Source organism: Phalacrocorax carbo, chromosome 3 (genome assembly GCF_963921805.1).
Source record: "Phalacrocorax carbo chromosome 3, bPhaCar2.1, whole genome shotgun sequence".
Taxonomy (NCBI): Eukaryota; Metazoa; Chordata; class Aves; order Suliformes; family Phalacrocoracidae; genus Phalacrocorax; species Phalacrocorax carbo.
In genome coordinates, this window is record NC_087515.1 from 102,848,460 (window position 1) to 102,868,857 (window position 20,398).

The 20,398-nt window shown below is 41.1% G+C and overlaps 1 protein-coding gene across 1 annotated transcript in view; it reads right to left on the reverse strand.

Moving 5' to 3' along the window:
- Positions 1-20,398, reverse strand: part of LRRC1 (leucine rich repeat containing 1) — a 73,994-nt gene that overhangs the window by 10,538 nt on the left and 43,058 nt on the right. Inside the window, exons 5-10 of the mRNA XM_064447902.1 lie at positions 14,437-14,493; positions 12,770-12,833; positions 11,914-11,988; positions 10,038-10,182; positions 6,818-6,936; positions 5,737-5,820 (exon numbers count right to left, since the gene is read on the reverse strand). Coding sequence (XP_064303972.1) covers positions 5,737-5,820; positions 6,818-6,936; positions 10,038-10,182; positions 11,914-11,988; positions 12,770-12,833; positions 14,437-14,493 — 544 coding nt within the window. The remainder of the gene's footprint in view (positions 1-5,736; positions 5,821-6,817; positions 6,937-10,037; positions 10,183-11,913; positions 11,989-12,769; positions 12,834-14,436; positions 14,494-20,398) is intronic.

A 20,398-nucleotide genomic window follows, 5' to 3' on the forward strand; every position in this document is an offset into this window, starting at 1 on the left:
GAGCAGGTATCCACCTGCAGCCTGTGGAGGACCCCACACTGGAGAAGGTGGATGCACCTGAAGGAGGCTGTGACCCTGTGGGACACCCACACTGGAGCAGGCTCTTGGAAGGACCTGTGGCCCAGTGGAGAGAGGAGCCTACGCTGGAGCTGGTTTGCTGGCAGGACTTGTGACCCCATAGGGGACCCACACTGGAGAAGTTCATGGAGGGCTGTCTCCCATGGGAGGGACTCCATGCTGCTGCAGGGGAAGAGTGTGAGGAGTCCTGCCCCTGAGGAGGAAGGAGTGGCAGAAACAACATGTGATGAACTGACCGCAACCCCCATTCCCCATCCCCCTGCGCTGCTAGTGGGGAGGAAGCAGAGAATCTGGGAGTAAAATTGAGCCTGGGAAGAAGGGAGGGGTGGAGGGAAGGTGTTTTTAGATTTGGTTTTATTTCTCATTACCCTACTCTGATTTGTTTGGTAATAAATTAATTTCCCTGAATCAAGTCTGTTTTGCCTATGACAGTTATAGGTAAGTGATCTCTCCCTGTCCTTATCTCAACCCACCTTTTGTCATATTTTCTCTCCCTGGTCCAGCTGAGGAGGGGAGTAATAGAACAGCTTTGGTGGGCACCTGGCATCCAGCCAGGGTCAACCCACCAGAGAAATGGAAAAAAAACCAAACAAACCAAAAACCAACAACGACAACAAACAAAAAACACCAACCAACATTACAACAAATACTACGATGATTATTCTTTAGCATGTGACCAGTCAAAGTCCAGCGACATCTCTTTTATCCAACTCTCAATACACCTGTCAGCATCAGGAACTCTCACTAGGCTTATACAACTCAGATAAATATAGTGGGAATTTAAACACAGTTCCTATTTTGTTGTAAAATCTTTTCCATGGTATCACAACAAAAATTTTGTTTTGATTCAAAGTAAATTAAGTCAGAATTTTTCTCCTCGGCCCCAGATAAAATAGATTAATACCTTAATTGCCAGAATAAAATACATGTAGAGGTGGAAGAAACTGCCCAGTTCACTATTATTGGCTATTATTCAGTTAGTATTAACTTCAAATTGGCTAGGAAAATCTTCTGCAAACTCACTTCAACACTCCCTGCACCACTGGTGAATGGCATGGGAGGAGCACAGCAATATTGCTTCTCTGCCCTCTGACTCAAGACAAGTTTTCCTGCATTTTTCCTTAGTGTCTTTTTTCCCTTTGAAACATGCAAACACATACTTTTACACAAACAAGGGAAGGGAGGGCTTTGTAAGTTAAAACCAGAAAAAACAAAGCGGACCCAACTTAAAAAAAAATAAAATGTAGAAAGCACAGTTATTGCTAAAAAAAACACCCCTGCAGTTTTACCTGCTCTAGTAATAATTCTCAGCCACAATATACCTCAGAGTCAGGAAGGACACATTACCAGATCTTTGCAGGTTGTAGAGACTCATTAACAAGAGCACATGAACTGGAAAACATTCCAAGGAGGTTATTAATGCAAGTGCCAAAATCAACACACCAGTTTCACCAGCGTTCCAGTGCCAGGGTGGGATTTCAATACCAGAGTCACCAGGCAGGTCTTTCAAGTTTAAGAGGAAAAACATTTGTAACTATGAACAGGTTTAGACATTCTCAGTTCCTGCCAAAGTTTGTTTCGCCACTCAATTCAGTGAGAGGGATCGAGCTGCAAGATGAGATACTGAAGATGAAATCTGTCAGTGACTCAAGTCTTGGTCAGACACTCAGCTGTTTCACATTTTACCTTATGTATCGGCACCAGGTACAGAAGAACCTTTGAACCAGGAAACTTCGAAGGAGTATTTGCATACAAGCGCCTCAATAACCCCAAGTCAAGAAATCTTACACCAAAAGGTAGAGACTGATTTTACAAGTGTGCATTGAAACAATCTGGCAATGTAATTGGATTTTGGATCAGCCTGTCAAACAATCATAGCAAACTCCTAACAAAAAAAAAAATCCAAAGAAACAACCACCCCAAACAAACCCCAAAACCACAAAAAAAAAAACCACCCCACGCCACCACGAGAAGGCTAGAACTCACAGATTATCTCACCAGATTATTTCAGAACAGGCGTGTAATTTCTGCCATTATAACTACAAAAGCTCTCTTTGCTGCAACAATAATTCTGCAGGGAAGGACAGAGACACCAGCAAGCAGGTATGATATTTGTTCCATGCACTCTTCTCCCTAGTAGAGTCCCATTTTTTCTGTACACGTTACCAGGCTATGTCTTTGTCCCACTCCAACAGAAACCAGTAAAGGCCTGTCCCACACCCATTTCTTATAAGGATGAAGACCACAAATGCACAGCTGTTCTAGCACTCTAAGGCAGAGAAAGAATGAGAGAAAGCAGGAAGGAAAAGAGGGGAAGATGCTGAGTATCTGCCGTGCATACTCTACTTCTGCATCTGGCTCCACTCCTGTGAAGGGGGATCCAAGTGTACAAGTACTAACACTGACTGACATGCAAAGATCTGAGACCCCAGTCTTTGCCATACTGTCTCAGGAGACATTTTATGCAACACGCAGCAGGCAGGGGTGTTGAAAATCACTGTCATAAGCTCGTGCTTGGCTTTAAATATTAATTAGGCAGTTCGAGATGAGAATAAACAGAAAACAGAACCTTCCAACAGACAGAAAAAGGGTGACACATTTTTCATTTTCCCTTGTGCTCTACCAATGCATTTTATGTTTCTTTTTTCCAAGTCAGTAATGATGAGAAGGAAAATGGAAATCCAACATTTCACCAAGACACCAAATTGGTCCTTCCTGTCATCCAAAGGAAAGCTCAGAATTGGGATCTTTGCCATTATCAGCACCCCTCAGGCTGCTCCTGTGGATGCTTTGCGTATCAGCAAACAGTACCCATTATACATGTGCACTGTTTACACAGAACATTTTTCTTTTAGAGATAGGAAATGTGACTCTTCATAAAATTCGGAGGAATTTGTTCCAGAAAACTTCTACTACAGAAAAGTTTGTGTTTGCTTTAAAGTGAAAAGTGACTTCTTAAGAAAAATACTACACAAAGAAAATGCAGCTCCAGGAACAGACAAAACATGAGCAAAGAGCCGTAGATTTCTTTCTGTTTTCAAAACTAGCATTTCAGCATTGTTAGAAGGCAATCTAAAGACTTTCCCTCAAAGTGTTTTATTGCATGGCCTGAGCAAAAGGAACGGAAACTAAAACTTTAAAAATCAAAACTGAAAAGTCTTGTTAGCTAGGCAGCAGGTTCTGCAATACATGCGTATTAACAGTATTTTTGAGATAAACCATTTCATCGGTTGTTTATGCTTTCTATTTGTTACCATTACTAGCTTGGAATTCAAACCCACCGATCTAGAGGGTGGGTATGACCCTCTAGTTGGAGGAAGACTGACTTCCTTTAAAAATAAAAAATAAAAGAACTTTTAAAAACCACAGAGCAAAACACATTTTAATGTAACATTCCAGAAATCTTACATTAAATGTAATTTCAAAGCGTTTGGTCTAATGAGAAAGATACATAGGTGTGGAGTCCTTCAGAGGGAAAAAAAAAATTCTGTTTCAAAGAAGTGGATGCCAAGGAGCTCTGCCTCCTCTGTTTCTCTGCCAAGCTCCCTGGGAACCACCCTCTCCCATTTTTTTTCCTGGACCTTCTACAACTCCCCAGCTCACCTCATTCCAGATACCACCTTCCATTTCCTCATCACCTGCCTTCTCCAAACACAGACTCACCCCTGACTTTATCCCACCCCTTGTACAGGTGTTCCTTCCCCTCTTTCTCATGTGCACTAATGTTCTGCACACACATTCTTCACTTTACCCTTGGATATCCCCAACTCCTTCACTGACTGGGCAACACTTTCCACCCCTGAAACCCATTTCTGGTTCCAAGTCTCCAGTTTCTCGTTCAGCATTAGTCTTTTTATTGTTCTGCACTGAGCTCTTGACTCGATTACTGCCCTCAGACACACTCCATATTCACCCTTCTTTAGCTGCTTCTGAAGCTGAGCCTTCTCCTCTCACCTGCTCCTGTCCCTGCTCCTCTGCTTGCCCTCATGCAACACCTCCAATACCATGAACTTTATTAACTAAGGAAAGTGCTTATACACTACAACAGCTGTTACTGGTCAGTCTGGAAATAAAGTGTATCAGTAAAACCTTACACACTGTAACAAACTCCAAGCAATTCTGCTTAAAGGTGGACTAGTCATGAAATTGTACAAGTCACAAGTACAAACAGTCTGACACCTGTGTACTGCATTAAGTTCTTTGTAACGACAGAGAAGGTTTTCTGCTGAATGAGCACATAATCAAACTCGCCATCACGTCCCAACCCAGAAATAGTTTTCCCAAGGTCCTGCCTCTTGCTAGCATTTATGCAACCCATCTGGGTATGCCTTCCACAATTTTCTGTTCAGAGCCAGCAACACCTCTGCAGAGGAAACACTGTCCTGCTAGAGGAACTGCAGTACTCACATCTTCTCTTCCCTCCCTCACCTTCCCTCCCCCGTCAAACATACACTTACAAACCAATCTGTAAAGGAGCAACAAGGGTGACCATGGAGCCCCGAATAGGTGACCAACCTGCGGCAGCTCAGACCTGGGTCATTGGAGTTGTTGCTGCCAGAGCCACAGCGGCATCCTGTGTCCCTGCTTGATCCCTCCTCTTCAGACCAACAGCTGTCCCCCATCTCCCACTTCTCAGCCACTTTGCTTCCTCCTTACACCTCCCTCTCAAGCTGTCCAAGCTCCAAAAGTAAGCAGGCCTGAGTAGAACTGTGTGCTCACTGACCAGAACTGATACTCTTCTCAATTCCCATTCATCAGCTGCCACCTGAGTATGTACCACTCCTGCTCCTGAAGTGACTGAAAAGTGGTGAGCAAAAGCTACAGCCTCAGAGCCACATGTCAGAAACAGATAGGAAAATTCAGGGGAAGAACTACTTGGACAAAAATTACAGAGAAACAGTAATGCAAACAGAACCAACTCACAGCCCCGTGCTCCCATCACAGGATGCTGCTTCCCCCGATATCTTTCCAGATTTTACTGCTGAACTAAACTTGTAAGGCCTTCATTACATTTAGTTGCACAACAGAAATCCTAGCCTCATTTCATTCCATATACTGTTACAAGACACAAGAAGCCCTAGTGATCACAGCTGTACGATTTGAGGTATCCATGATCTTGGTCATGTCAGGTCCTCCTATTTAAAGGCAAAAGTACTCCCGAGATCTCCAAAACCAAAAAGACTGTCAAAAGTGTCTCTGAATAATTTTTCAGAATATGAAACCTTCCCTTTGCTATTGCTCACAAGAGTGAGGCAACAAGACTCCGGCAGTGTTTTTATACTATGTGCAGAACAGGCATATTTATGTTTAAATGCATTCACTCTACCAGAACTCCCAGTCTTCAAATAGTGCTGGACCTGACACCCACACTGGGAATTACTAGTTACAAGCTAATTAGATCCAAGACTTCTTGTTCAACTGCAAAGACATTTTGCACTTCCAAGCCACCAAATCACCACAGCTGCTGTTCAGATTTACACTGTTTAGTTCAGTTCAGATTTATGCTGTTCAGTTCTAAGGACCAAGTTTCTGGTTGTGATCAGTTTGGGAAGAATACCCAGTGGATCAAAGCTGCCTGCTACTTCTTGTAGACGTTTGAAATCAAGAATTTTCTGTTTGTATAATCACATCTGTGAGAGATAATAGAACAAAACTTACCTCTTTGGGCAAAGATGTTAATTTGTTTCTATCGGCATTCAAATTGTTCAGCTTCTTTAGTTTTCCGATGCTCTTCGGCAGTGACTGTGCCAACAAAGCCAAAATAATATGCAAACAGAATTTGTAAATTCAGAACAAAACTTATCTCACTTTAAAAATTAATTGACTGATCCATTTTTAAAACTGGAGTATAGTTAACCCTCATTACTACCAGGCCTTCCAAAGGACATCCAAGGTTTTATCTTGCAGAAGAAATGTCAAGGAATGCAGTTGCTAATACAAATTCACTCACGAGTTATCTCTGCACTATGACAACAGATGCACAACAACTGTGTACAGAAGCACGTATGCAGAATATCCATATTACCTAACTTTAGGCTCCCTAAATAGCTAATTGAGAGATGATCTTCTAACTTAGGTGCTATGAACTGACCTCTGGAGAGGCATCTTTCCAACAGGCTTAAGCTCCTAACTCAAACAAGCACCAACCTAACTTAAGAAATGCTCAAACCTAGATTTCTATATACACTTCTACTCTCCAAGTGTCAGTGTCCTCTGAAGGTAGTTTCAAAATAATGGAAGGAAACACCTAATGGAACAACGTCTGAGATTTTATATTAATTGACCACGTATCATTTTTAATACCTGGCTGGAGCAGATCAGCAGAGCAAGAAACAATACACCAGCAGCTCTGCAGGGCTCATGACTTCTATTCAGTTCCAGCAAGTCTGATCCAGATAATGCACAGCAAAAACTGGCAACAATGCAACGCAGCACAAACTCCACATTAGAAAAAACAACAAAGTAAGTGACACCTGCGCTCCAGGTGCTCTAATTCCCTTACTAATCATGAAAGATTCAAGAGTGAATATGTAATTGCCTAAGCCTTTAGAAGGGAGAATTGTTACTACACACAAATTGATCTTCAGCATTCACTTAACAGGTTGGAAATAAGATGCACTTAAAGGAAACTCACTACTTAAGAGTAGTAACAGTGAGTAACCTTACGAGCCAAGCGATTCAGCACTTAGCAGTAGGTCTTATTTCTGTCAGCCATTTGAGCAGTCATGACCATGCTTACCTGCAGCTGGTTTTCCGTTAGAACTAGTTCAGTAAGGCTTTCGCAGTCTCCAATTGAGTCTGTTAGTTGAATAAGTTTGTTCTGATCAACTTTCAAAATGGAGAGCCTCCTCAATTTTCCTGGACAGAAAGAACACCGCATTTTTTTAGCTTAGTATGCTCCAATATCTGCTTTAATTACAGAAGATCAGTCTGCTGCAAAACTTCTAGAAATACTGTAACACAATGAATTATTACTTTTTCAGATAAAAAGAGAAATCAAGCACTGCTTCACTTGTTTACAAGTTTCATCACTGAATTCATATTCAATATAAATATTCATATTCAATATTTAAGCACATTAAGTGGTATTAAAGTTGCAATCTGAATGCTACCCCATGCAAATGTCAAGGACATGTCTACCCAAAGGCCTATAAACAGGACAGTATTATCTTTTTTTTCCTCAATTATACAATGTTTATTCTTAAAAGAATATTCAGAAGATCACCTATGCCTACTCAGCCATAGTAAAAAAGGCCTGCACTGAAGTGGCAGCCCAGTCTCAAACAGGATCAAGGTCTTTTTGTCCTAATATAGAACCCAGTTAGTCAGACATGAAACCCAAGTTCATTGTTCAGAATAGAAATCAAATTGTTTTGAAGGTCTTCTCCCCAAGGAGTACTATTTCAGAGCAGAAAGCTCACCTTGTTCTTCCCTGTATGAGGAAGAAAGCTTCTACAGTGAGGGTGGTGAAATACTGGCACAGGTTGCCCAGAGAGGTGGTAGATGCCCCATCCCCGGAAACATTCAAGGTCAGGTTGGATGGGGCTCTGAGCAACCTGATCTAGTTGAAGATGTCCCTGCTTATTGCAGGGGGAGTTGAACTAGATGAACTTTCAAGGTCCCTTCCAACCCAAACTATTATATGATTCTATGATTCTGCTCCTTTGTATCAGAATGATCTTTGGTGCAAAGCAGAGCTGACCCAGGCAGACCCCAAGCCAGGGAATTCAGAAATCATCACTAGCTGCTGACACCTCCCTGCCCACACCCACACCGTCCAAAATAGCTGGCACATCAAATTCACTGATGATGCTAAGTCACGAAGAGACAGCTGACACTTGGTAAGACAGCAACCTAAACAGAAACTCAAGGTTCAGCAAGAAGTACAGACCATGCACCAGTACAGGCTGGCAAGTGACGGTTGTACAAGAGCGCTGCTGGAAAGGACCTGGGGCTTATGGTGAGCACCAGGCTGAATACAAACTAGCAGTGTACTCTCGCCAGAAAAAAAGGTAAACACTGGCTGGACTACATTAGGAGAATTATGGCCAGCAGATCAATGGAAGTTACTATATCCTATATTTGGCACCAGAGAGGCCACACTTCTAAAAATCATGCTCAGTTTCATGTCCCGTCTTCCCTCCTAACTCCCCAGTTCAAGTGAGATGCTGATGGGGGTCCAGTACAAAGCTATCAAGATGATCAGGGCACTCATGAGCTGAGGCTGAGAGAGCTAGCTTTGTTAACTCCAGCAAAGAAGCAGCCAAGGGAGGCATCTAGGGACAGCCCACAACTACTTGAAGGGCAGTTACAGAGATGGCAGAGAAATTCTTCTCCACAATGACAGACAATACAGCAATAGCTGCAAATTGAAGTGTGGGAGATCCCAGCTGGACATCTGGAGAAGCTTCCTCACTGGGAGGTGGTGCAGTGCTGACACAGGCTGCCAGGGGTTGCTGGAGTCACCTCCGTTAGGGGCTTTAGAGAGGTGGTGAGACACAGCCGCAGCTGACCTGATCTGCTGGTGTTGGTGAGAGCCCTGCTTAGAGGGCTCTGCAGATCCACCAATCCAACCAACAATTTGGGGATCATGTGAGCTCCTCCCAGTAGCTTCCACAGAGACCAGCAAGGTTCACTTCAGCCACAATACCAGATTCTCTCCATCTCATGTACTAAGTTCCAACATTACTAAAAAGGAATAAGTACTGTAGCCCTACCCAGTCTTCCCAACATAAGTAAGCTATTATATTCACTTAAGTAGCAATATGTTTTCACTCTTGTAACAAAGTTACATCCAGATGTTACAAAATACACATGCAAACTGGGCCTGGCCTGAAATGACCTGGCCCTTTGCAACTGCCTTCCCTTGTAAAGGATCTCCATTTAGGAGGATTCTTGAGGAGCAGCAGCTCTTTGTGTTCACCAGCTGGTCTTACAGACGAGCTCCTCTCTGGCAGGCTGCAGGAGCTGTAGCCTTTCAGAAGTACATCAGAAATGGAGCTGTACCAAGAACTGTACTGGCCAGCTGAGGTCATCAGAGAGGGCTGCTACAACTCTCTTCCAAACACACACTAGCCAATGGTAAAGCCCACAGGAGTCAACCCACTCCCCATGTTTAAGTTGTAGAAAAACATTTCTCTTTTCTTAGGCTCATACAGCATATGGAGGAAGGGGGAAGGTCTATTCATTCTTTTCCACATTCCTGGTTAAACCACATTCACAAGTCCTCCTTCCCCCTACACCTTTGGTTTAAAAAAAAAAATCCTTGCAAGAAGGCGGCATGCTCTTGCAATGTGAAACACTGGAAAAACAGCTGATGAGTAGTAGAGGAACAATGCCTTGCTGAATACTTGTCACAACTACTGCAGGGGTAAAAACATTTACCTATAAAAAGGCACTGGTAATGCTTCAGAAAACATTCCCCAGTTATTAAACCTGTTTTAAGGCGTTAGACACAGAAAGGTTGTAGTTTGGATCCTCAGGGATGAGGGATGAGGCTGAAGCAAACAGCCTTCCACTGGATTCAATATAGGATTAATCACATTGTCCAACTGATGATGATTACGTATCCCCATTAAAAAGGGTGTATTTTTTGTAGTGATACCCAAAAGTCAGTCTTATCAAGTGACCTACAGCATTTACAAGCTAGAATTTTACAATGTTAAAAAGTTATGATGGTGGCGTGGACACACTAGGAACAGAAAGGATATATTAACTTTTATTTTGTTCAGGTAGGTATCAAGTAAAGACCAAAAAAGAATTACGAGGTAGTCATTATACAGGCAATTAAAATGTGAAATTAATAGGGCTACGCATTTCCTACTAAGCCAAAAAAAAAAGCAGCAGCTGAGACAAGCTCATCTCTTGCACAAAAAGACTTCAAAAGGCTTGAAAACAAATGACTTCCAATTAACAGTGGATTTAATGGTTCTGTGTGATAGCATTCACCTTGTACTTACCAATGCCATCAGGTAAGACCTGAAGTAAATTCTGAGAAACAAGCAAGTCTGTTAAAGAAGTCAGACCACTAATTTCTTCAGGAAGGCATTCCAATTTATTTTCAGAAACATCCAGACAAAGCAGGTTTTTCAGGTTTCCTACTTCCTGCGATACAAGACAAAAGATTTAAGTCATGCCCAAACACATAACAAAGCAATTTGAAAAATGTACCATCACAATGACATTCCAGAAAGAAAAACAATTCTCTGTATGACCTCTAAATTGGCAATTCTTTGTATGACCTCTAAATGCAGGGAAAAAAGTAAATAATTACATCTTACATATGATAAATCAGCTAAGTGATTTAGTCACAGTTGCTTATTCTAACTATTAAGACTGGCTTCAGTAGTCAGACAAGGTATGCTGAGCACACCCAGGCAAGCACCAGCCAAAACTGGAGCTTTCCTCAAGTAAAGACTGCAAAGTTGTTTTTTCAGAACTACAGATTATCAGCCTCCACGTAATTAAAGTCTGCCCCTCCCAATCAACCCCAGGCAAACTAGGATTAGTCTCTCCTGGCTGATACACCAACATGCCATGACATCTAGGGATTTCATATCTTCACATCTCCCAAGTACAACAAATGTAGAAATAGGAATTGGGAGTGTTGCTCTAGCAAGCGTATTTGAACTGACAAGTTATACTGCCATCATCTACAATTATTAATGATTAATTTTTTACAATGGTAATCTGCCAATTAGCTTAAAGGTCTGACAGAGAAATACCTTTGTCCATATTAGCCATCAGAGCACCCTCCCATTCCCCATGTACACAGACACCCCTATACATGCTCTAAAGTAGTTCTCATTTTAGTCATCCGAATCATCTTTTGGAGAACAGAACAGCTGGGGCAGAAGTGTCCTTTACTTTTACATATATGAAATTTTAACACAGTGACAGCCTTGATACCTAACTCACCAGATCAGCCTTTTTATTTTGGGAATGCTTGCCTCTCAAGAGGATCTTTTATCCCACAAGTTCGTCTTTTGGACATTAGACAAAACACACAATAACGGCCAGCTTCAATAAAAACAGCTGCTGAAGTCACACTTGACCTTTTATGAATGATTATCAGTGTTTAACTACATCTACTTAAGAAATTATTAGGCCAACTTGACAAAGCTCACAAAACTGTAACTGATTTCCAAGTTACACTGTTGACAATGAGATCAACATGGCAAATAACAGCAAACTGCACAAGGAACAGGATTAAACAGGTTTTGACTTGGCTCTAAAGGAAAAAGAGGGAAAAGATACCATCCCACATGTTATCATAGTTCTTAAGACAGGGAATTTAGAGGCTCTAAGCTTTAAATGCTAAGGCCCCTCACCCCGTGACTTATGTTAGATGGGGGATTTGCCTGTACAAATAAAAATTTCCAATTATGGAAACAGTTCTATTATCGTATTTCTCTCAAACACTGTATTTGAATGGAAGATGATGACTGCAAAAAAATTATTCAGCCTCAAAAGTGTCAAAACTGCAATTTAGATAGATGCTAAAGGTGAGGGTTAGCTCAGTCAAGTAGTGGCTCCCTGATCACTGGGCCAGAACTGTAAACAGAGGATGTGTCATCCTATAAATTGAACAATGTGCCTATTAGGAAACAATTCCTTTGTCAAAATGTTTAAAAGAACATGTCTGGCAACATATGATGTCATTATAATCCCTTGCAGAGGAATTTATTAAGAGAAAACCCTTACGCATCCAAAACCAAACCCAGGAAAAGTGAACTGAGAAAACTATTCTATTTTAAATCACTTCCCTTTAGGTATGAATGAAAGGTTTTCTTTTAAAAGCATCTTCAAAACAGTATCAGTAGAGCTCATCTTTACCTGAGGTATTTCGGCTAATTGGTTTCCATCCAACCAGAGGTCTTTAAGATTGAAAAGTGCACCAATTGTTTCTGGCTATAACATAAAAAGTAATAACGTTAAGTAGCACAGGAGCTTCAAGTGAAAACCAAACGGTCACTCTGTAATTACAGCCTGAGTAAACCAATCCTTACTCCAAGCACTATTTAGAGGTACCACAGTTAAATGCAGCAAGGGTGACTGTAAGCATTTGGGAACAAATTTGGGAACAAATTCGGGAACAAATACAAATTAATTATTATAGCTTAACAAGCTACCATACCTTACCTCACATGCACTAACAAATTGAATGCACTCCGTTAATCTACTGCAAATCCAACATTTAATTGAGTCAGCTTAAGAGAGATGACAGATAACTTTTGGTAGATCTATCTGTCACAATGTCAGACACTACAACCCTCAACAGTTTGTCTCAGCCCTTTCCCAAAGATTCCTACTCCTACCCTTCAAATAGATGAGCTTTCATCTATGTTCAGCCCATCCAGTTCCCTACAGAAGCCCATGTGTTCATAGTAACTGCAAGTGCAGAGATGATTTTGGGCCCTTCCACTCCTTTTCCTTTCTGTACAAAAAGTCTATGCAGCGCTCTAATTTTCTAGAGATCAGCTGCAGCTTTTTGGGCGAAGTAATACTGTATTGAACAAGACTAAGCAGATACGGGAAGCACCAACTCACTGCCAAAATTCATCTGTATGTACAAAAAGACTCTCCCTCCATACATTTTTCTTCCTTCAATTTTGGACATCCTACAACCGATTTAATCTAAATGAGGATTAAAACAAGACCAACATGCACTTTCAGTGGCATGTTCTCTTACCAAGTGATAAAGTTCATTGTTTCCTAAATCAAGTTCTTCTAGTCGCTGCAGCTGGGCAAGTGATCTGTGAGATGAGATAAGTCAGAACAAAACCACATCAGACTAAACCAACAGAAAACCCATGTATCTGGATGAGCTCATTTTACTGAAACTCATATTTCTCATTACAACATACTGTAGACAGACAGTTATTTTACTAGGCATAGACTATTTGCAGCAACATCTTACTGCAAAAGTAATTTGGTTTGTCAGTATAACTGTATGCCCTTAAAACTTAAGCCTTAGTATAGGCAATCAAATCATTATTCTTTATTTCAGCCATCAGTCTCTCCGGGTGGACAACGTCACATGTTTTACTATAGATGGTTAGATTTATTTTTAGGAGGAATTTACAGTTATGCAACTGGATAAAAATTCTCCATAGTGATCACATGTAACAGTGTGACTCAAGACTCAATAAACCCATCATTTATCTTCTCAACATGATCTATCTATTTCTGAAGTATTTCAGGATGCAAACAGAGGAAAGCTCCAAAAGATCTAAAAGAAGTTCTCTGAACACAGACACAGAGAGCCATCCTTCTGTCTCAAAGCAGTCTGTTGTTGAGCTCCTGCTTACCTTCCCCAAAGCCGCAGTAGTATGAAAGCCAGTGAGACTCGTCAGCTACTTTACTGACAGACAGAATTTTCCAGGAGCAATAAAATTGTCAACATTTGTGACAGCTTCATTCTGAGACCGCACGGCAAAACCTAGCTAGCAATTCATATCTTCTGACCACTGGCATTTAAAGTGTCTTGTGGCTCACAGCTATAAACAGCCACAACTGAGGTACTGGGTAGATTGACAGGAAAAAACGACCCCAAAGCGACTGGGGAAGAGATTGTGATTAAAATAGATTAAATCCATTATACTATCTATTACATTATCTAAACAAGCAGAACAGGAGTCACCAAAACTCTTGCAAGAAGCAGCCAGGTTCCAAGGAAGGAGACTCCTTCACTAGAGAAAGAAGAGGCTTCTTCCAGGCAGCCAAAAAGGATCCCCAAAATATGATATGCCTGATTGATCTTACAAAAGACCACCAATTCCTCTGCCACAATACAGACAGCACAGAGAAATCTAGATATCTTTTTTAACCCCCAAAAAAATCATGGTGGGTAGAGTCAGACTTCAGTTCAGGCATCAGTAGGCCTAGTTAGGCACCAAGGCTTCAACCTCCAGGTTTTGAAAACTTTTGGTTACTTAGCCCTGAACACAAATGCTTATTTAAATGCTCCAAAGGTATAGAGTGGAAATTGCTGAGATCCTATTACCCTCCTTCACAGTTACAAAATTTCATCATGTGAACAACCCAAACCACCACTCCCACTGCTGATGCACTTGATCAGTGTGTACAGGAAGAAATGTTTGGTGTTGCTGTGTTTTATACGGAATATTTTTATAGAGCAAAACCAATCATCAGAGACTGCAGGCTCCTGCTACTAACAAAGTACAACTAGAACTAATGGATGTAACTAGGTGTTGCTAAAACAAAGCTGTAAATCATACACGTTGTCAATTGGCACTGAGTATTTTTTCTAACTGTCATTCAGTTTCATAAGTTAGCAGATTTTAAGAATAAGAGCATTTTATGTTAATATAATCAAACACGTGAAATGTCACTTACTCAGGTAAATATGTCAGCAAATTTTCTCTAAGTTCCAGTGAAGCCAGGTTATAAAGGCTAAAAACAAACAAAAAGCAAACCACATTTTAATGCAATCTTACTTTTTATATTCCAACACTTACAGAAGTAGTGTTTACAGTTAAAACAAAATTGCTGTGAACTGATTTTTTTGTGTTTTAATTCAACCAGACCATCATGTGAAAGACAGCATACAAAGACTTGAAGTTTAACCTTGTTTCTCTGTGATACTTCAGCACATTAAAGCTAGAAAGTAAACAGACAAAACACAAATTTCCATTTGTTAAAAGGTCAGTAGTTGCAAGTAACTGAACAGAGCATATTCATATGAACTGCATTTACTTACTCACTTTCAGCATCTGGCATGGGCTACCAAAGTTACCGAGCATCAGGTAAACCCATCACTGTTCTAACGATGGCTTGCTCATTACTGTAAGTGACATTATGCTTCTAAGCGGCTCACTTTCTCCATATCCCAGGCTTTTACTAACATCACCATAGCAACATTCAGATTTTTCAGGGGTTTATTTATGACTAAATGGAACACAAGGAGTCAGATGGTATCCCAACACTATAATCTGCTCTAATCCTCCAGCATCCCAGGGCAAAATAAAAATCAGATATGGTGACTGCAAATAAGTAGTTTCCTACGCAGAACGTGTTCTGTCCTGGTGTGCAGGGAAGGGGCACAGTGTGCTAGGCCTTAAATAAAATGTAGATTAAAAAAGGAATTTCACTAAATTAAAGCACATGTTACATCTAAACCCAAATGTTTTTGTTTGTACACCTTAGGTAAAAAAAAAAAAGCCCACGTACTCAGACTACATAAAATTGAAATATCTGGCTTTACTTCAAACAATACAAACATACTGAATTACAGGATCATTAGATCCTGATGCGACAGAGTAAACTCTCACATAAAAACTTTAACACTATAAAACACAAGACAAGATGGGACATGGTATCTGACATCCTCATGGAAACCAAACCAGTAGAGGGGGAGAGGGAAGGGCTGATGGAGAACCATTTCTCTCCAAGAGGAACATGGGTCTGCTCTTGCTCACGTTGCCACCGACAGACTGCCATTACATTTTTGTTTACAAGATTTCTAGCAACCTGTTCCAATCTTCCTTTGAATTTTGCACTTTCTCTTCAAATTCATATTAGGTGAGGCCCATGATTCACTTTTATCAAGAGAATACAAAAAGGATGTGCACACCGCCAAGCTGCCTTGTTATCTTGTGTTTACAGATCACCCCACATCTACTTATCTCTCTCCCCATCACATTGAAGTGTCGATGAGTAAAATGGTGCAATCTCTTGATTTCTCTTCTTACATCAGACACCACTTTGACTGTGGTTAAACAGAAGTGTTTGTCAGCAAAACCATGTTCAACAGCAAGGACTTGGGAACCACCATCTTAACCAGCCTCATCGTATCATTAAACTGGGGCAGGCCAGTGAATTGGCTCAGGAAATTGATCCTGTTTAAAAATAACCCAGCAAAAAGAATAACGCAGATCCCTAATCCAACATAGAATAAATCCCCTTAGCACCTGGGACAGTACAACTGCAAAGAAGGTGCAGGGAAGGCATCTGTACTACCCAAGCCAGCAGCACTGTGAGGACTCACTGACAGCTCTGCCCTGTGGATACCCACCGACAGCTGTCTCTGCATCCAGCCACGTACCATGCATTTTGGAGACTGACTGTGGCCAACTGCAGTCCCAGGCTAGGTTCTCTTCTTATGGGAGTCAGCTATCTATGGCGTTACATTTTCATCCCTAACGAAACAGCTTTCTGGAGGAGAAATGCTTTATTCTACACTTATTCTCACCCACAGCATGCTCACAACTATAACTCTACCCTGGAACAAAACAGAGATGCTGCCCTCTACCCCTTTAATCTATCCTTTCTTGAGTCCAATCCCAATGTAAGCGGACCCCAACAGGCAAAATGAAGCTTCCCACCAAGTAATATAAAATAGAGAACTAAGTCTCTGAAGTTTATACCAGCAAAGCTTCCCCATTAGTCTAAAGTATTATGTTTAAGGTGGATCTATCATTTTCAGAATTATATGAAAATTTTCAGATCTTCCAGAAAATGAGAGGAAATTTTTTCATTCTTTACTCTTAAATTTCAACTAGTTGCAGAAGCAGCTCCCTGCAAACCTGTGTGCTGCAACTTAAAATGGGAAAATGTGAGTTATATGAAATATATGAAATAGCATCATATGAAAGGCATGCTGATGTATTGAAGCACCACTCTCCAATATGTTGCAGAGCAGAGGTATAGCTCTTCCTTAAATTTACCAACAGCTTTTTAACACATTGTATGCTCACTAACATTTTTTCTTTACAAAGTATGTTAAGAAACATGATTTTTAGTAATTTGCAAGAAAAATCCTACATTTCTTGCTATTTTTCAAGTAAGTTTTCTGATTTAATAACACATTCTGTCCAGAAAGTGTAATTATTCCTCTTCTCAACTACAAATCGGGATTTTTCACAACATACTAAATGAAAGAATTTCTTCTTTTCCCTCTGCCCTTAATTTTATGGGTGCACTGTTAGTCGAGAGTCTTTCTGAGGTCTCTGAAAGAAAATAAAGGAAGCTATACTTTAGTAACAATTTCAGAGTCTTCCCCTACTCCTAATCTTCATCTAGGAGAGGACACCAGTCATGGCGGGTCACCTGTTTCGATCCATAAAACACAAAGGCAACAGCAATCTAGTCTAGTCAGACAGGAGACAGAGTTCCATCAGCAGTTGTTCACCAGCTGCATTTAGAAATACAAATGCACCACAGAGCATTGCAGGCTGCTCTCCAACACAGACAAACAGTCCTCGCTCCCCCAGAAAAACCCAACAGAAAATGTACAAGCAAGGTATCAACTATAGTGTAAAGGAGAAAGAAAAGAAAAAACAAAACAAAAAAACCCCTAAGTACTGTTCCAAGAGTACTATCATAAGAAGCTATTTCACAGAAGCTTGTAAAAAGCATTAATATTGTAACAATTCTCATTGCAAAAGCTACCACACACACTGTGAACACTTGAGCATGTGTGTGAAATTACTGAGCACAAGGCAACAGCCAAACCAGGCAGAGGATGCAGTAACCAAAGTTTTCCATCTCAGCATTCCAGATGATTTCTGGTGTTAAGGGTGAAACCAAGTCAAATTTAAAAGTACGACTTTATCAGGGACAACTGCATCATTCAGAAAGTCAGCCTTAAGAGCATCAACAGACAACACTACATAATGCCATTTTTATCCCAGTCCCTGCAACAGGACTGGGAGCACCCAAGCCCTTGGGGTACACCAGCAAAGGCTTCTGAGGAAAGCACTGGGAAGCACAGTAAGACATACGCTATCTTCTTGTGAAATGAAGTTAAAAATACAAAGGTGGAAAGATAAATGTGGAAAAAGCTAGGAGAAAATGAAGGTAGATGAGAAAAGGACTAATATAAAAGCTAAAGGTGCTTAGTCAATAAAAACTGGACAATACCCTTCTCTTATTCGAGTAATAGAAGTCCCACATTTCGACCTTATGTCAAGGGCACCACACGGCTGAACATGCAAGACAAGGAGTCAGGCTTCGGGAAAAAAGGAAGCAAAGCTGGAAGAGATGAAGATCTAAAGCACCTGCAGAAACACATGGCCCCATCTGCACCCTTTCCAGCATGTTTCAGCTGGTTAGGGGAATGTAAAATCCCCAGTGTAGTTTTTCCTCATGTTTGTAAGACTGCAAAAAGAAGGAAAAGACAGGACAACATGTACAGTCCCCATATTTACGCAGAACAAGGGAAGGTCCTACACTGTGAGGATGGCTAAGAACACAGTACAGATTCTGAATTTGGTCTGGTATTACATTTTTTGTGCAGCCGTAGTGATGGCTAACAGAACAGAGTCCTAGGATGCAGCATACAGAAATGAGATGAAGTCCACATTCTGGCTATTTCCACCAGTGCCAAAGGAATTCAGCTTGCTGGACCAGGATTTCTGTTACTTTGATAACAGCTGCCTCTGCATCTCTACACAGCACACACACTTTGAAACATTCATAGTGACACTAGATTGGGAAGAAAGGGAGTTTAAAGTAGGGAAATCTTTCTTTTTTGTGCAGAAAAAGAACACGATGGTTTTTCTGTCTACCAAGGGTCTTCCAAGAGATGAGAAGGTAACTGCGGTACTCTGACCACAGCATACAAAATGCATGAAACTAGCCATGTTTAAATATATTACAGCCCACCCCGCTGCCCAAATAAAACTACCAGTAACATGTATGACCCTGCCCCAGGACATACCAGTTAGGTGACTAGACACTCATCTGACAGGATCCTATTAAACTACTCCCATTCTACAAGGCTTCTAGCCACGACTGACAATTCACTGAGAACCTGACGTTTAGCAGCTTTTTTCACCCAAGGAAATGACAAGTTAATCAGTCACTGGTCAGCTCTCAAAATGCCACTTACTTAGACCACAAGTATTTAAAGGTACAGCATATACCTTTGGGATAGGCTCCTGTTCCAAGTCACTCCTGAAAGAAGCCTCTTTCTCTCCTCATTGACTGTATCATTGACTGCAGAAATAGCCTGAAGGGACCAGTCTCCAAACTCCAACTCCTCCACCAACTGTATCCTGGGCTACATCACAAGTGTGGCCAGCAAGTCGAGGGAGGCGATTCTGCCCCTCTACTCTGCTCTGGTGAGACCCCACCTGGAGTGCCATGTCCAGCTCTGGGGTCCCCAGCACAAGAGAGGCATGGACATGCTACAGCAGGTCCCTCCAGAGGAGGGCCACAAAAATCATCAGGAGAGGTGTTCCATCCCTCTACGAAAAAGGCTCAGAGAGCTGAGGTTGTTCAGCCTGGAGAAGGCTCTGGAGAGACCTTATTGCAGCCTTTCAATATATAAAGGGGACTTATAAGAAAGATGGAGAGAGACTTTTTACCAGGGCCTATAGGGACAGAACAAGGGACAAAGTTTTAAAACTGAAAGAAGGTAGGTTTAGGTTGGATATAAGGAAGAAATTTATTTTTTTTTTAATGAGGGTGGTGAGACACTGGAACAAGTTGCCCCGAGAGGTGGTAGGTTAGATACTCCACCCCTGGAAGTGTTCAAGGTCAGGTTGGACAGGGTTCTGAGCAACAGACCTCATGAAAGATGTCTCTGCCCACAACAGGAGGGTTGGACTGAATGATCTTCGAAGCTCCCTTCCAATGCAACCATTCTATGACTCTATGAAATTAGGTGCTTAAATCTGGGTGGTTTCAAGAACTTCTGTAGCATGCACCCTTTTCCAGAGTTAATTACCACTTTCATTCTTCCCCGAATCTGCCTTATTTCACCCACATGCAGTTACTATACCTGCCAGCACCATATTATTCCTCAGTGTCTGAGAACCAGCTCCATGCTGATTTTTGGTGTAATATTTCCAATGCAACAAAGGCAGTATTAGCCTTATAGGGAAGGATTATGCTTCCTCAATTTCCTAAGGTTCTGTTAACATACAACCATGTAGTTTGTGGTCTATACACTCCCAGTATGCATTTTGCCCTCCTTTTGAAAATATTCAACACTACTTGCTTATTTGCCTTCCAACTACTGCTTAATGCTGGCATATAATTAGACAAAGTTATCATCAAAGAACATTAAAATTCTTATCCATTGTACGGTAACCTACAAATAGTACAGAAGTGCAGCTAGTTTCCTTTTCTCAAGATTATTTCTCAAGAAGTCTAGCTTAAGCTTAAAGTTTTTTGGGTTGGTTTTTTTTGTTGGTTTTTTTCCCCCCAAATGTCAGCTTTAACCAGTCTTCTGCCTCTTTGTTTGGTTACCCTTTGGTTATGGAAACCTCTTTTACAGTGTGAATAATAAAGGCAACTAATTAATTTTTGTGAGATTAATCCAATAGAATTCAGAAAGAGACCTTATGCCCAC